Below are 18,365 nucleotides of genomic sequence, written 5' to 3' on the forward strand. Positions count from 1 at the left end.
AAGAAATGTTAGGCCACAAGGTGCCCTATGGCACTGGAGTTTGGAAATGACAGTTCAACAAAACAGACACAGGATAGAACACAGACTTGTACTGCAGGCATCATCTGTGTAAGACAAACATTCAATTAAATTCTTATTACAAAGGGTGCAATTAATCTTTGATCAAGAAATAAAGGTTTCTTTCCACTTTAACAGTGCTTCAGCAACTAATCATAGAGTATCAGGGCTGGGAGGGACCTCAGGAGGTCATCTAGTTCACCCCCCTACTCAAAGCAGGACCAATCCTGAAACAGATTTTTACCCCAGTTCCCTAAATGGCCCCCTTGAAGACTGAACTCACAACCCTGGGTTTAGCAGGCCAATGCTCAAACCACTGAGCTATCCCTCCTGCAAGAAACAATTTAGTAAGTGGCACTCTTCCCCTCTGAATATGTGCCCTAGCATGTATTAGGGCTCTGTGGGAAACTTCCTTTCAAAGGAGAGCGAAAAGAAGAGTCTTCCAACATTTTGGGTGTTGGTACTTTATGCAAAAGTAGATGTGCTGTACCCCTAGCCATATTCAAACTCTGGTAACTGCATTCTGTGTACCTGCATTCCCCCTGCAATTTCAGTTTCAGAATTCAGAAAGCAAAATCTTCTTTAAACCTGTGTAATGTGGCTCTCTTCTGTTAAGCAGTTGCTGCACTTCAACCCCAGAGGGGGCTACATTTCAGTGGTGGATGTGGTCATTTCTGTTCAGGTTGTAGATTGGCTTGCTACATATAGAACGGTATTTTGGGATCCTTAAACCATTTTTGTTTGGATATGTTTGAAAAAACTGTATAGACTTACACATTAGCAGCTAAAGCTGTTGAGATCAGAGCTCCAGATCAGAGTTCACTTCATGTGTTTCTTCCTTCTTCTGGGGGGAACAAACAAAAAGAGAGTGAACATAAATATCATTAGTAACAAAGAGACTTTGGACCAAATTCTCAGCCCAGGTAAATCAGTATAACTCTATTGACTTCAATGGAGCTACAATGTTTTAAACAGCAGCTGAGGATCTGGACCTATGAAGCCAGTGGGAACCTTGGTTAGACAAGAAATGTATGCTCAGACCCTAAACTGTTTGGCAACATGATTGTCTTTGAATACTGGTAGTTTAGAAGGGCCATAGATGGACCTTTTACTTCACTACATCAATTTTGAGTTAATTCAGATAATTTTCTGCTGATCGCCAAAGTACCTAGTGTTGCACTCCCATGAGTGAGGCAGTTCCCCTCTCCCCCACTGGCCAAGTTCACAATCCAGAGAAGTGAACTTATCCTACTGAAAAGCAATACTCTGTGGGATAAAACTGAAGCAGTCATTTGTACACAATCCATGCAGGCTAAGCTCCGAAGTATGGGGGGGACATTCTTCTGTTGTCACAAGAAAGGGAAATAATCACATGCTGTTTTTTCCCCAGCTGCGTGTGTTGTACGTGATGCTACTGGGAACATCAATGACACAGTTGTATCTGGAATGAACTGTAATGGGTCCTCTGCCTGTACCCTTGGCTATGACTTTTCCAGCTGTAAAGCCCAGGAATGTCATTATGGGCTGATGAACAATTTCCAGGTTTTAATGTGTTTTATTTATATAATGTGCAAAATCATAAACAATACAAGCACACACAACGATACACACACATATATAAACCCACAAACTTTATTTACTGACAGTTAAGGCTGCATCAAGACACACACCCCTAACTCAAAACCTGAAAACCATAGAAATAAACTACAAAGAGATAAGTCTCCTGCATTGCTTGCCACTTTCACATTGCCTACAACACTCCATAAGGCTTTTTAGCTTTACCTCCAAAAGATACTAAAAAGCAGTCCATGCCCCTGCATCATGAAACTGACACTCTAGCGAAAAGCCTTAAGTGACCTTAGCTGCTTCTATATCAGGAGAGCAGAACACCTGACTGCCACACATTCCATACATTTGAGAAGTTATTTTGCCTTAAAGTTGCGGGGGTCACTGTTAAGGTTTTATGCTGATTGTAATGTGAGTTAGGCACCTAAATACCTTTAAAGATTTGGCTCTTAGTCTTTCTGTGCCTCAGTTTCCAAACTGTAAATGGAGATAATGTTATCTCCTTACTTCACAGGGGGTTTTGCAAATAAATACAGATGGGGTGCTGAGGTACTTTGGTAACTACGATCATATAAATAGCTCTGATGGATAGGTGTATCCTAGTCACGAGCCTGACAGTTCTTTACTTTTGTTGCTTCTAAAGGTTATGAGCATGGTTTCCGGCTTTGGGCCTCTAATCACTGCAGGAATCTTTTCTGCGACCCTCTCATCAGCTCTAGCCTCACTTGTCAGTGCACCCAAGGTTTTCCAGGTACAATAAAGAGCATCAATTTCCTTCTACCCTACTTTGCTCCCAAGATATGTAATTAGCTGAACTATATCTTCTTCCCAGCAGTGATATAAAATATTTTAGAAAGGCCTTATTTTACTATAGGAAGAGGCATGGCATACTAATCTGAGCATGGGATTGAGAGGCAAGAGCTGTGGGGTTCCTGCGTTTAAATCCCAGCTCTGCTACAGACTTGCTGTGTGATTTAGACAGGTCACTATTTTGTGCCTCAGTTTCCCCCATTTAACTACCTCTCATGGGTCTTGTGAGACTTATCTGGTAAGTGTCTGTAACACACTGAGTGAGTGTTAAGCATCACTGATTTTATTTAGCTACTGTACTCTAGGGGGTTGATTATCACCTTATTTCAGTGCTTAGATATCATGATGATAAACATCTTTGAAATAGATAGATACAATTATTTCTTACTAGAGCATCTGTCATTTTGGGTCAGTTTTTCCTAGTATGAAATAACTTTTTCTAATGCAAAAAGTACTATTAAATTCTGATTTATCTCCCAGGCTCTTTGCAAGGATAACATCTACAAAGCACTCCACTTCTTTGCTAAAGGACACGGGAAGAACAATGAACCACTCAGAGGATACATTCTGACTTTCATTATTGCTATGGCATTCATTCTGATTGGTTTGTATATTTGTTCCAATTGCTTGCTATAATTTAAAAACAAATAACTGAGAATTTAAATTCATTTTCATAAAAATATCTACTATTAAATCCCTCTCCATCTTGGCATTTAATTTAATGTGTTTTTAATTCATTTCATTTTGCAAGAAAGTAAAAAGTGCAACGAGTGCAGAAAGCATTTTACGTTGCCACTGGTTATTAATGCATCCTATTCTTAAATCATTAATTAAACACAGTTGCTAATTGGTGTGCTCACCAACCAATGGTTGAGCTAGTTCTGGCCACACATTACTCTTGACCCACCTAACTGTGGCTCAAGGCAAGAACACTTGTTATTTTGGCCACTGACCTCCTTCTATCAAATCCTCAAAGCAAACACTCAGGGCAAAAGAAGCTTAACTGAATCCACTGATGAAATGTTTGCTGTACAAGGAATAGGTGAGACATTAACATCCACTTTAGAGGTGCCAGTATTAAGCTATAGTGAGAAGCAAAAGTAATACTGAAATTGTTTAAATCGGATATTTTAATATTTAGCTCCAGGCCAGAGAAATCTATAAACTGGTTAAGAAATTGTATGGGGCTTGATTATACTCCCACTGAAAGCAATGGCAAAAATTCCTTTATCCGCAGATGAAGTAGGACCAGGCCCATAATGTGAACAGGAAACATAAGTGAACTATGGCAATTTGTTATTACTGTCATTATGGTGTTATTTTCAAAGGTGCTAAACAGCCACAGCTCCAATTGATTTCAATGGGAGAGGTACATGCTCATCACCTTAGGGAATCTGGCACAGACACTAAGACACTTCTTCATACACTTTCCATTTGGCATTAACTTCAAATCTCTTTTAAGTACTATACAAACCAAACTGATTTTGAAACCTTCCACACAGAAAAGTCCCACTGACTTCTGCACGAGCTCACAGCACTGGTCCTTGGAGATTCCCACTATTGCTTTCCAGTATTTATTTGATAGTTATTAGCAGCAGTTTGGGATGTCTGGAATTTTTGAAGTTAATTTTATAAGACTTCAAATTCAAGCTGTGTGACGTGTTGTTTTAGAATGTCTCTTAAAAAGCAAAGAAAATAAATTTACCATCACCCTTTTGCTTTTAAGATGTGCATCATCTGCTCAATTACATTTTTAAAATACTTAAACCAAAATTAAAGGCCAGATTGTGATTCCTTTCCATTGAATAGTCCCTTACATCACAAGTAGCGTCATTAAAGCTAATTATATCATTTGTGGAGTCAGGTAGTACCCAATAGGAGTAAGGGTTTCACAGTCTGGCCCTAAATTAGCTCCCCTCCCCCGCCCCTGGAAAGATACCCAGGTTTTGGAGGTGTAACTTGAACTTCCCCAATATCCAAGTATTAGAGCTTTTTGAGGAAACAGCTGTCTAACCCCAGTGCCAACAGAAACACATGCACATGAAATCTAACTTATGCTTCTTTCTTCCAGCTGAACTGAACACCATTGCTCCCATCATCTCCAACTTCTTCCTGGCTTCATATGCGCTTATTAACTTCTCCTGTTTTCATGCATCATATGCAAAATCTCCAGGTTAGTTTTAGGGCCCACTATGAACTGAATGTGATATCATAAAAAGGGTAACCAGGGGTGAAAGTAACTTAAAGGACTTACCGGTATGCTGGAGTCCTGAGCAAGGCGTGGCCTCAACGGGAAGAGGTGGGGCCTTTCAAGATTTAAGGGGCCGGGGCTCCAGCCCCTGCAGGGAGCCCCAGGCCCTTTAAAGCATCGGCGGACCTCCGGCAGCGGGGCTCCCAGCAGCGGCTGGAGCCCTGGGCTCTTTAAATCACCGCCGGAGAAGCCAGTCTGGCTCTTGCCGGTACGCCGTACCAGACCGTACCGGCTTACTTTCACCTCTGAGGGTAACTTAACATTTAGCTGCTGTCCAGCGAAAGTTCCAGCATCTGTAAAATGACTAAGCTACATGATAGAGACAAGTAGGGTGAGGTCATATCTTTTATTGAACCAACGTCTGTTGGTGAAAGAGAGAAGCGTTGGAGCTCTTTTTTCCCCAGACCTGAAGAGAAATAATAAATACAACATAAAATAAAATGTCCGACAAAAGATATTAGCTCACCCACCTTGTCTCTCTCATATCCTGGGATCAATGTGGCTAAGACAACACTGCAAACAAATAAGATATACAATGTGCAGCCTGACCATGTTCCCACTGAAGACTGTGACTTATCTCTACAAGTTAAGACTAATGGTTCTTTCTCAAACTGTAATTTGGCTCTGGAAATATATACCTTTATGCTCCCTGCAGCTGCACAGTATGGAAGGGAGCAAAACAATGGGAAAAGCTGTGGTGGAATCCAGTGGAGGGTAAAAGCTGCTACATGAGATGCTTTCCCGGCTACATAATCACTTCCACCTCCCCCTTTGCAAAACTCCATGTGGCCCATCAGCCACCGGGGGAAAGTGGGTAGGCCAGGAATGTGGGGGAGGGAAAAAGCCACATCAAGTAGCATGATCTTCTCCCCAATAAATGCAGAAGCTCTGCAGGGCATTTTGTAGTAAGTTATTAATAACAGTAAGACTATTACTGGAAATGGCAGCCCGTATAGTGGGTTATATAGAGCAGCAATGAACCAACAGAACAGTGGCAGCATAGCTAGTGGGCCTGCCATAGCTAGCAGCAGGGTTGTAGAGAAATTCCAGAGAATCCCTCCACATGGATGACTGGGATCCAGGAGGCCTCTCCTTAATGTTTTGGTCCGAGCTCTGATCCCTGACTAGTCTGTACCACTGGAAGTCCTGGACGGGGGAGGAGAGAGAAGAGGATGAAGGACCTCTCTCCAGTTCTATGCAACAGGGGAGCATCCAGGTATATTTGTAGCACCAGGGACAGAGTAATCCTCTTTATTTTCATGAATGAAAGGTTGACAGCCAGAAATAAGGAGAATCATCTGAACGATGCCCTTTTTGACCAGCAGTAAAGGCAATTTTCCGCTGCTGCAAATCAATTATTCATTTCAAACAGTAGAGAAATACACTCTTTATTTCCAGTGTGAAAGAAGCCACAGTGGCGGCATAAACATATATATCAAGTCCCTTCCCACAAGTCTGCATGTTGCCAGTTGTTCAGAGGGCAGAAAAAATAAGCACTTCTGCTAATTATCTGCAGAGCTGAACAAATGCAGATCTGCTCTGTGCTGCCATAGAGCTCAGTACAAATTACCTCTGTGCTCTTCATGTGTGCATCAGTCATGATTCTGTAACTACTTAACATTTCATATAAAATCATAGCAATTTTTCCCCCTTATTTTCCTTGCTTCCTTTGGCTAATTTCTTTGGCTCCTGTCAATTCACAGTGATAGATGTTCCTAACTGCAAGGATGCAGGACAGTAAATTTCTTCACAGTGGTGCCTTCTCATTCCATCATTATTATGGTGATCCATGTTAGGGTACTGGGGACCTCTTTGTATCTTTAGTGTTTTTCCCTTGCCAAAGAATCTGTTCTGAAGAACACCTGGTAGAGACCCACAAACCGTGGAGGTTCACCCTTTGACTCATCATTTTAATTGCTAGCAGGGGAAGTATTCAATATCACAGCTCAAGAGCAGCAGGAATAATACCTTTTTAAAGTCAATTGCATTTTTTTTTTCAGTGATCCCAAATGATTTCTAAGTTTAAAAGGCAGGAGCACTTACAATATTGGGATATATTCTCCTCTTGGAGCGTGTGTAACTCCCATTAACATTAATAAGAGTTATATAAATGCATCAAAAAGGAGACAATAACCTATTACCTGCAGTTATAGAAAAATTCATTTTCAGTTCTGAATCAGTGATCTGTGATTTAGCAAAAGCATGTAAATGCACTGGCTGTTTAAAACCAAACTGGACAAAGCCATCGAAGAGGTACTGTAGGGAACAATCCTGCAGTAGCCAGGGGGAGGGACTTCAGAGACCCCAATGGTCTGAATATCCAAGAGGTCTCAACACAGTCTTCATCCTTTTGCATACAAAACTATATCAAATACTTACAAAAGCCCTTTTACAGCACACTTATTTCCATCTGCAGGCAGTGCAAATATACCTTCCACCTTTTCCATCTCTGATTTTTCTGATTCTAATTTAAATAGGCTGGAGACCTGCATTCAAGTATTACAACATGTGGGTGTCACTTTTTGGAGCCATGCTGTGCTGTGGTGTCATGTTTGTCATCAACTGGTGGGCAGCTCTCATCACTTATGCCATTGAGCTTTTCCTCTATATTTATGTGACATACAAGAAGCCAGGTGAGACTGGAAAAGTTGTTTATTGTTTTTTGTTCATGATATGCAGTTAATTGTGGTTGTTGTAGTCATCTCTAAGGCTACTGCCGAGGCCCTATGGTCATTCCTTTTTCAACATAACTTCTGTCATATGGAGGACTGGAGGCCCCAGGCACTATGGACAGCACACAATGAATAACAGAGAAATCCCATTCTACAGATTGCTTCAGGCAAAACCTCATTGTATTGTGGGTATTGCAAGCAGCCCAAGGCCTGGTTTATACACAAAGTTCGTTGCACCAGTTTAACTTAAGATATGATTTAAAACCAATTCAGTTAAGCAGATGTACATTCATGTGTGGATGCTCTGAAATCAATTTGAACCTGGCCTATATACAGGTGCAATCTGAATGGATATAAATTTAGCATAAGCATGTATTAGAGTATTCACACAGAGGTTTGCATGGGTTTCATTAAACCATTTTTTTAAATCTGATTCAAGTTAAAACCAATGTAACTTCTGTGTGCAGAAAAGGCCCAAGAGTAGTAGAGAATTTGGGACAAGTGGGTATAAAAATGTATAGCTAAAAAAATCACAAGAATGCTACTTTAAAATTTCCAAAACATAGAGCCCTAATAAAGGTCCTTTCCCTGTGGCACACTTAATCCAGCCCTTTTGGAAGCAGAAAGGAGATACCCTAATCACAAACTCCAGCTCTTGTTAGGAGGTATAAACTCTGTTACTCATTCCTAGCTCAAAAGTCTAATCCTTCCTTTCAGGCTGCAGCTTTCATCTGGTCCTTTCAGCCAGCCCCTTCTGCTGCTAGAACCACCTCTGGGGAGAAACTTCTGAGGAAGCTTTTTAAGAAACAGCTCCTCTCTGCCCCCAAACACACACCTCTTTATCAGGCGTTTGCAACTAGCAGTCTAGCTCAGCTGGTCTTAGCAGACTCACCTGCGCAAAGTAACCAAGCTGTTATTTTAGCTTTTTAATCCAGAAGTGGCTAATCTGCTACACCCCTATTTGGAGTCTTAAATCGGAATGGTCACTACTTTCAGGGTATTTCTTCACAGCAGAGTTAACTGGGCTACTTACCTTAGTGTCGCCCTTACCCCCCCTTGCTGTCACACACGAGACCCTCTCACTGGAGTTTGTGGTGCTTTCAACCTGGGTGTGGGTTACAGCCTGAATTCCTCTTTCACTCGGGTTGGTTACCCACCCACTTTCCAATGGGGATGTAGGCTATATCACCGGAGTGCTGATAGTCCTCCAATGCCTAGAAGGATGAACAAGTACCAGGAAAGAATCCTAGACCAGCTCAGCTTACTGCAGTACAAAGAACCACAGACTATGACTCCCAGAAGTCCTACTGACATGCACAGGGAAATGCGGAACCAAAGAGAACAGAATGGAGCGGGATTATTGTCATGCCCAGTGCACACTCGTGAAGGGTGAGGGGATCCACAGGGTTGGCTGCTAGGACTAGGGAGAAAGGACAATGACATGTTATATTGTTATACAAATGTTCCTTAACCATGACAGTATTCTTTATCTCTCAGGCACCATGCACTATAAAGAGGTTGCAACAGTATGCATGCAATAGCAAGGCAAACTAGCTTGTGGTTGGCTGGCATGTCTCAGTAAGTGAGGCACCGTACCTTCAATTTTCTTCTTTGAAAGCATGTGGTTTTTAGCTCATTGGGGCTAGTAATGTGCCTTCCTAACGGCTTCATTTCCTCTGCTGAAATATCACATCAAATAACTGCATTACTCAGAGGTGTCCATTTTATACGTGGGAGAAGGGAAGAAAGTTAATGGAACAGAGAGCAAAACATCTCTTAAGCAGAGGAAGAACATGCCCTATGCTTTTCACACAAAGAACAAGGCAGGATTTATTTGTATGTTTGTATTTGCATCACGCACCCCTACCCCAACATTTATGTGGCTGAGAGCATGATAGAATTCAGTGTGCCATGGCTTATCGAGAAGACGATGCTGACATCTGTTACACCACTTAGAAAAAAACCATGGTTTAATATGCAATGTTTTTCTTTGTCATACACAGAGGTAAATTGGGGCTCATCTGCACAGGCTCTTTACTATGTTAATGCATTAGACAGCGCACTGGAATTAACTGCTGTAGAAGATCATGTGAAAAACTTCAGGTAAGATTTGCAGGGAAGTAGTGAATGGCTCAGTCTGGAGTTCGATAGATAGATTCCCAGTTAACTGTAACCTTTTATTCCTTCCTCCAGACCCCAATGCATAGTATTAACAGGAGGACCCATGACAAGACCTGCTCTGTTAGACATCACACATTCATTCACAAAGAACAATGGTCTCTGCATCTGCTGCCAAGTATATACGGTAGGGTCTATGTATGTGAACCTAAAAATTAAGAGCAAAATTCTCCCGTGTGCACTGCAAAGCTCCATTCTCCACTCATTTGGCACACAATGCTCCCATTGATGCTGGTGAGTAGAGCATGTCAATGAATTTTGTCATGAGTCTTGACAAGAAGGCTGTCAGCTGATTTGGAGCCTGCTGGCTAATGCTTCATTGAGATGTGTGTCAGAGTTCAGAGTAGACCAACCAAAAATGAAAGAAGGTTTGGAAAAATTAGAGTTACAAGGAAAGATTTAAAAAATTGGATAAGCCACGGTTAGAGAACGTGTGGGGTCAAGGAACCAGCATGATTTTGGGAATAGAGCACAGGAGTCAAAATACCCAAGTTCTAGTCCCAGCTCTGCTACTGATTTGCTGTGGTGACCTTTGCTGCTTGGTGCCTCAGTTTCCCCATCTATAATATTATAATAGCAATACTCTTCCAGCTTTTGGGGGAAAGGGATTCTGCTCCAAAATCTTATGAAGAAAGGAGCTACCTAAGTACACCTTTTTGTTATTATATGATAAGTAGCTACAACTATGTGCAGGGGAAAGATGCAGTAAAGATTATAGGGATCATTTAATATTGAGCTTATACTGCAGCAGTGAAAAGTGTAGTTTAAATGTTAGGGCAAACTTTTTAACTGTAATAAACACTGAATAGTGGAACAAGCTACAAAAGGGGTTATGGAATTATCCTTGTTAGAGCTAGTCAAGTCCAGATAATGCACCCTTTTCCTAGAGTTACTGTAGTAATTATTAAATCAATGCTACCAAAATGCAGAAGGGTGGACTAGAAGACCTAGATAAGCTCCATTCCAACCCAAACAAGTCTTTGGGCTTCTCTGCGTGGTGCCTTAGTCTGCACTAGAGGGGTGTAAATTCTAGTGCGCACTAGTGTGTTGTGCAACAATTGGTCCACATGGACCCTGCCACCACACACCGCGAGTTCCCCAGTGCATGTCAACATAGTCCCATTTCAAACAGTATTACACCAGGGAACTTACAGTTCACGGCAGCAGGTGCCACATGGGCCAGTTAGTATGCAACATGTAGTAAGCATGAGAATTTACACCTCTAGTGAGGACTAACACACTAGGTAGACAGGTCCTATATGAGTATATGGCCCTGATACTGCATCACTGAAGTTAATGGGAGTTTGCCATTAATGGCTGTGGGTGCAGACTAGACAACTTCACATAGCATGCCTTCAGCAAGTATTCTTATTAGGCGTTTTCCTGTATTATTACTGGTTTTCATATAACCTTAGGAGATTTCATTTCTGCCTATAAAACAGAAGTTGGTTGTGCTAGCGCAAGCATTTTTGTTGTTTTTTCTTCTCTAACAATTTAAGCTAAATTTAGTTTAGTGGGTAATAAAAGTGTGACACAATGAACCACTGTGATTTGTATAACTGTAGAAATAACCTGGTGATAAAAACAGCTATCTGTTGTCAGTGGGAATCCCATAATACCTACAAATATTGTAACTGTTGGATTTTACCCAATTAAGCTATCAGATGATCACTGTAAAGACACAGTAACAAAGGAGTTTGTGTGTCCAGTTGGGTAAGGTCTAGTTTGCCCTTACTGTCAGAAGATAGGCATTTAATGACTGCCTAAGATCTGTTGAGCCTTCCTGTAGGGTTGCTTATGCAGTCATGTCAGGTAGGGAGTTTATTCACTCAGAGATACTTCATCACAATATTGTTCTAAGATGTTACAATTCAGAGTAGTCTTTCTTTCTGTCAGAATCACTATATTCAAGTAGCATTAACAGCCTCTGTCCTCTTGAACAGAATGTGAATTACGTTACCAGCATGGTTCTTTTACAAGCATTGAATCTCCATGGACTCTTTTTGGAAATGTATTTTTCTGACTCCCTCCATTCCCCCATACAGCAGACTAGGTAACTCCTTCAAAATCACAGTGCGATGTATAAAACAAAGTCTTCTTACTAATATTTTATTGTATCCTACAGGGACCGCGCAAGCTGTGTGTTAACGAGATGAACAGTGGCATGGCAAAAAAGCAGGCCTGGCTTACAAAGAACAAAAGAAAAGCATTTTATGCTGCAGTGGCAGCTGACAGCTTTAGAGATGGAGTCAAAAGTCTCCTTCAAGTAAGCTTTTTATTTACAAAATGCGTACAAGAGTATTATATCAAAGTTTCCCTGTATGTCAAGCATTACTGTTTACTTGTTAAAAGGTCTTGTATATAAGGGATAATATGTTATAAATGTAGAGGGTGTCCTGAGGATACCTCTCTTTGTAGTATAGCCTACTTCATGAACAGATTTGGTTCCAGGCTATGGAACTGAGAAACAAAGCTGGCTGATTCTATCCTAAATGAATGAGGCCCTATTATGAAAATAGAGGTGCCTTTAGGGCACCATACAAATGTCTGTGCCTGCACTTAGTGCACTGCAAATGAGTTCTGCTTGTTGGTAATAGACAGTATATTAGACACTTGAGAATGTTTTTGTATTTCATATCACAGGAAATATTTTTGATCATTTTATATATATCAATTTTGCAAACACGGTGAAGCCCATCTCGATTAATAAAAACTCACTGCCTGAAACATTTCCCTATCACTCCAAACATATTCCAGATTGCTTATAAACAGTCCATTAAAATTAACCTAACTTCACTGAAGATAGCCTTGTCAGAGGCTAACCTGGTACCACTTTTAGATTCCCCATTTCCTTCGCTTTCACATGCACGTGTGCAAACATGTACATCTGGAGGCAAAACATGGGGAAGGAATCTCACCATTCTCATGTGCAAAACACCCTGTGAACCTCACTACAAGAGCATGGACACCCAAAAGACTTTTTGTCAGTTCTCTGGTAACAGCCACCCACTGGTAGCATATTATGGGTTTTATTATGTTTGCTGAATGGACAGCAGAGGTGAGATGATGTATTAATGTAGCAATGTGTTAATACATCTTTCTGTTGTATTAAAGCTCAATGAAGAGACTTTATCTTGAGTTTGTGTACAAAACAGCTTGCCAAGCAGCAGTTCTTTTTGTTGTTTCTAAGAACTCATTATTCCTGATGATTTTTTCTTCTTCCATCTCTTTTAAAATGTTATGATCAAAATCAAGTCCACGAGTTCAAATGAACACTTCCCTTTCAGCAGTTTGGGAAGGTGGCCACACCACCAGTAGATTATCCTGGAGAAGTCAGTATGAAATTGTTTTGCAGACAAGCTATTCATTTAAATGTGTACAATATGAATGTGTCAGTACAACTCACAAAAACAATTTCCCATAGCTCTAGCCATTTCCCTTTTGTTAGCAATAAAAATATGCAAATGCAATACCTCAAGAGCTAATATATTTGTGTATCCTAAGAAAATATTCCTAACATATTGCATGTTTTAGTGTGCACTCATACTTAATCAAATTAGATTAACTGGAACCATGGGGAAGCTTGAAGCTAGATCTCATCCCCTCTTAAATTTGGACCCAACTTTTAGCACTCAGACCCATCTCTACCTAAAAACTGCTGTGACCATCTTGTTGGAAGAAGCCTGGTCTGATGTTACATCTTGCCAAATCTCCTGTTCTTCCTGCGTATTTCCAAATTATTATTTACATATAAGGTGTACTCAGCTACTTTTGGATCATCTCCTCAGGGGCATGGTGAGAACTCCTAAACTAAAGCAAAGAATTTGTGTTTAACAAAGGACTGCCACTCCTCCTCCCTCTGAGTGCTTCAAGTCCTTAAAGGGACTTCAAGATCTAGTTGATTTACTTTATGTTACAAGCCAGACAGAAGCGTGATGCTGTTATGTTAGAATGAGCACACAAACAGCAGCATGAACTGGCTCTTGGTTTTCAGTTACTGAACCATTTTCATGAGAGCATGTCAGAAGAAATGCAAATGAATGCTAAATTAGCAAAACTACATTTCTTTCATCTAAAAACCATTTATGACCAGAATAATGTAGACCTAATCTTTCTACTTTCTGCTTGGGTACAGGCATGAAGGACATTCACAAAATGCAATCAAATCTTAAGAATCTCCAGAACATTACTTCAGTTATCTTTTGCCATTACTTCTCATTTACAGCAACAGCCTGTGTGTATGCACCTTTTCATGCAGTATTTTGATATCACTAGGCCTCGGGTTTGGGTAGGATGAGACCAAATACCTTGGTGTTGGGATTTAAAACAGACTGGCGGGATGCGTCTGCTGTGCAAATTGAAAACTACATGGGTGTTATACAGTAAGTCATGGTTCAGTTTCATCATAATATTTTCTGTGAACTCAAATTATTTTGCATTTCTAAAAAGAAAAGATCATGTACAATATTTCTAGTAAGTAAAACCGAAAGTATGAACAGCTAGCTGGGCTGGTGCTCTAGCGTTTCACCTCTGGAGATCTGAGCTCATCAATGAAAATATGCTCCACCTAGTTCCTAAAGGATGTATGTTCAGAAGACAAAATCATCCCCACTGTGGCACATCAGGCAACGCCTGGCTCATCACTGCCACAGCGGAGGTGGTTTGACAAAGCTGCATAAGGAAGCTGCACTGTTCTCAGTTTTGTAGGACTACATTTTCTTCTTTTCTGTGGACTGGTATGGGGAAAGATCAACCCCAAATACATGCTTGGTGGATAAGAGAGAATAATGGCATTCTCCTGGTAGGCCCAAAGCACTATGGAAGCCCCTGCCTTCAAGAATCATATGGTTGAGGCTCAGCAGCTTTGTGGGTTGGGTTATGGCCGGGGTGTAGCCACTCTGAAGTGTGCTGCTCCCAACACCGGCTGAATTTCCAGCTGCAAAGCTGCCCACGAGCGACTGCTGGTTCAGCCAGAAGTAAAACCCACTCCACATCTCCTGATGCTCAGCAGGGATGGAATGGGGCACTATCATGGAGGAGTCACTCCAGGGTGGCACAACTCCGAAAAAAGCTGCCAAGGGGGAGCTTAGAGGCTAATGTGAGGGGAAGGTCCACCTCAGGGATAATCTCTTTGTTTCTCACAAGCACCAACTCCTCTGTCTTGAGAGTGGGAGGTCACTGGAACCCTGCAAATTCATATTTGCTTAGTTTTGGCCACATTTCACCTCGGGTGGATTTAGCCATTGCAGGGCAGTGTGTGGCCCACAACGCTTCATACCAAGCATTAACATTTCTTTGAATGTCTTTAAGTTAGGCAGCTCTAAGTGACGTCTATGGGGTCAGGCAGTAGTGTAAGTAAGGGTAAATGCGGGTAAATGGAGTTTAGGTGAATATCGAGTTTAGTTTGGGTTAGCTTACCCAATTTTTTTTAACCACAACACGACTGGTGAGAAAGTGCCCATAATCATTTTATTTTTGTTTTCAGCGATGCATTTGATTTTGAGCTTGGCGTGGTTATTGTCAGAATTAGCCAAGGCTTTGATATATCTCAAGTCCTCCAGGTTCAAGGTATGTAGTGATGGAATAATGGAATTGCACTTAACTTCTATTATTAAGGTATGCTTCTTTTTTAAACTCTCATTTTCCCACTGGCTTCCAAACATATCAATCTGCTGAAGTCCTGCTCAATGACTTGTTAACCTACAGCTTAATGTAAGATATCCAGAAGCTGAGAATCAATAATATATGTGTAACTGCTGGAGCATCACACCATTTTCTCCATGTTAGTGAAAAAAAATTAAAGGTCCACTGTCAGCTTGAAATCTAGTGATTCCCAAATAAAGAGCTAAAAACAGTTTCAGACAACTGCCCAAAGGGGGAAGTAAGTTGTGCTAGTAAAAGTCTGGCACAGATTACGTCTCGAATCCCCCTGGTCCAAGGGATGAGACTGTGACTCTCAGAATCATAGTCTGGTTCCTGTCCTTCTCCCGGGGCAACACAGCTACCTACTGCCTCTTCCTTGTAAGCGTGTAGTCCTGGCCAATATCCTTACTGTGGCAGAGCTCCCACAGAAGTCAATGCAAGTACAGTAACTCCTTGCTTAACGTTGTAGTTATGTTCCTGAAAAATGCGACTTTAAGTGAATTTTTTTACCAGACAAAAGACTATATTATATATATATACACAAACACAGTATAAGTTTTAAAGAAACAATTTAATACTATACACAGCAATGATTATTCTGAAGCTTGGTTGAGGTGGTGGAGTCAGAGGGTGGAAGTGGGTGGGATATTTCCGAAGGAATGCCTTACTGCTAAATGATGAACTAGCACTCGGCTGAACCCTCAAGGATTAACACATTGTTAATGTAGCCTCACACTCTACAAGGCAGCACAAATGGAAGGATGGGAGACAGCATGGCAGACAGAGACACACACCATATGTGAGAGAGACGTGCATTGCCCCTTTAAGTACGCTGACCTGACTCTAAGTACATTGCCTTTTTAAGTAGATCAGCAAGTTGAGACAGCAGCTGCTGCCAGCAAGCTCCCTCTGTCCTGAGCCCTGTCGTGTCCCATCCCCCCTGCTCTATGTAGATTGGATAAGCAGGGGGCAGGAGCAGGGGCACACCCTGACATTAACCTCCCTCTCCCCCCCCTGCACAGCAAGCAGGAGACTCCCGGGAGCAGCTCCAAAGTGGAGGGCAGGAGCAGCACATGGCAGTGGGGGGAGGGACAGCTGAACTGCTGGCAACTGATAGCCTGCTGGGCAGCTGCTGCACAGGAAACTTAGGGGAGCGGGGAGCTGATGGGGGGGCTGCTGGTCTACCCTGGTTCCAAACCCCCACCAGCTAGCTCCAATGGGCTGCTCTTTCTGCAAGCGGTGGACAAAGCAAGCGACTGCCAAACAATGTTATAAGGAAGCATTGCACAACTTTAAACGAGCATGTTCTCTAGTTGATCAGCAACGAAATAATGTTAACCGGGACGACTTTAAGTGAGGAGTTACTGTATTGCCCTGAGAAAGGCCTTCAAGGGTGGGCCTTAGAACTGGTCAGAGGTCCTGCACACTGCTTCACCCCCTCCTTGGCATGGATTGAAGTAGTAAAATCAGGCACAACTAGGGTGACTGGTGGCTCCAACGTATGTTCCCTCCCTGCTCTTGGAGCCTCTATAGGGCAGCTCCCCAAGACTGACATTGCTGGGACTTGTGGGAGCTACCACTCTCTAAATCCTGTCTGTGCTACTCTGTGTCACAATAGATTTCAGCTGCAAAATCCACACAAAGTTGGTGCTCCATATAGATGCACTAACTCCCTATTGCAGCTGGAATTCCCCTTTACAAAGGGGACAGGGCACAGTTCTAGTGGACATGGGGTGGTGGGGTTCTTCTAGTATAGGGGTTTCCTGGATCCACACAGTTGCCATCACTTTCTCTTTTCATCCTTGGGATGTGGAGGGTTTGTAGGCATCTCACTGCCTCCCAAAGACACTTAGAGAGGAGAATACCAAATGAAACCCCACCAGAAGAACCCTCAGGATTTCAATAGAATTATTCTCCCACTGAGAGTTAGTTCACTGAAGGAGAAACATCCGACCAAGCTATGGCGATTAAGCCACTGTACACAAAATGAAGTATTTTTCTTTTTCTACTGTACATGAAGTGGAATAAATCTAATACAAAAATAGGTATATGAGTTAATCATAAAACAGAATGATGACTCTTTGCTGCCACCTGCTGGAAATTTGCCTTTCTCATTTCTCCCTGCAGTATCCTGTTGGTACACATACCAAAATGCAGTCATTATATCTAAGGGAGACATGTGGAATAGCAGAATCTTCTATGCAAGAAACCACAAAACTAAAGCCCATCTTCCTTAGTGGGCAAGCTAATTTCGTAAAGCCCAACAGCAAGTCACCTTTAAGATCATTGAGGATTAAGAGATTCCAGAACTTCCTTTTAAAAAACTAGAGCAGATGAGCACTCCACTTCCAAACACACTTGTTAAATTCCAAATCAGCCTCTGTGGTCTTCCCTGTTGATATCCCTAACACTTCGATTACTTGACTGGGAAACAGTTAAGAATTAACTCCTATTTCAAACCTCTCTGGGAAAGCACATTTTATAAGACTCCAATGTAATAGTGATGAATACCAACTCTGAACATTTACTTTAGTTAATCAGGGTGCAAATTGTCAAAGAAATATAAATACAACTAGAAATTACAACTGACCCTAAAAAAGCCAACAATGAAAATGCTTTTGAAGCGGATGATACTTACCATACAAACGTATTAGGGTAGGAAGTGGGGAAAGAAACACCGTGTTCTGACTACAGCATTATGTTTAAAAGAATAACTGAATCTTCAGTTTTGAGTAAGTGTATGTCAGTGGTTATCATCATGTCCTAATAAACACAGGCACTATGCTATCATACTGGAGTCTAATTTAAAGAAAATTTTAGCAATTCAGAGAACCAACAGAGCTAATAAACTCTAGTGGCTGCAGATGATTTTTTATGTATATACACAGGTAATTTACCAGCCAAGGAAGATTACTTTTGTACAATGTCTCACTCCAATGAAAACACCTTTCTTTATAAAAAAAAAAGAAGCTTACTAAGGACCAGTGCTTACATCATATTAACTAGTGCCTCACCATAATAAATTCAATAGCAGTGGATGCCACTTTTCCTTAGAGAAAAGCTCATTTTCTCCAAGACAGAAGGGATTTTTTATATTATTATATAAACAGAATAGTTTAGCTGACTCTTCTGTCTCTGCAGCAAGCATTTCAAAATGCATCAACAGAAGATAAAGTACTGTAATATTT

The 18,365-nt window shown here is 41.4% G+C and overlaps 1 protein-coding gene across 2 annotated transcripts in view; it reads left to right on the forward strand.

The window, feature by feature from the left end:
• SLC12A1 (solute carrier family 12 member 1) overlaps window positions 1-18,365 on the forward strand; it is a 66,617-nt gene that overhangs the window by 26,471 nt on the left and 21,781 nt on the right. For both annotated transcript variants that reach the window (XM_034784725.1, XM_034784726.1), the window contains exons 10-19: window positions 1,448-1,599; window positions 2,267-2,374; window positions 2,914-3,037; window positions 4,505-4,606; window positions 7,162-7,317; window positions 9,360-9,459; window positions 9,550-9,661; window positions 11,660-11,800; window positions 13,810-13,916; window positions 15,020-15,102. In XM_034784725.1, the coding sequence (XP_034640616.1) occupies window positions 1,448-1,599; window positions 2,267-2,374; window positions 2,914-3,037; window positions 4,505-4,606; window positions 7,162-7,317; window positions 9,360-9,459; window positions 9,550-9,661; window positions 11,660-11,800; window positions 13,810-13,916; window positions 15,020-15,102 (1,185 nt within the window). The remainder of the gene's footprint in view (window positions 1-1,447; window positions 1,600-2,266; window positions 2,375-2,913; window positions 3,038-4,504; window positions 4,607-7,161; window positions 7,318-9,359; window positions 9,460-9,549; window positions 9,662-11,659; window positions 11,801-13,809; window positions 13,917-15,019; window positions 15,103-18,365) is intronic.

This window comes from Trachemys scripta, chromosome 10 (genome assembly GCF_013100865.1).
Source record: "Trachemys scripta elegans isolate TJP31775 chromosome 10, CAS_Tse_1.0, whole genome shotgun sequence".
NCBI classification, from domain to species: domain Eukaryota; kingdom Metazoa; phylum Chordata; order Testudines; family Emydidae; genus Trachemys; species Trachemys scripta.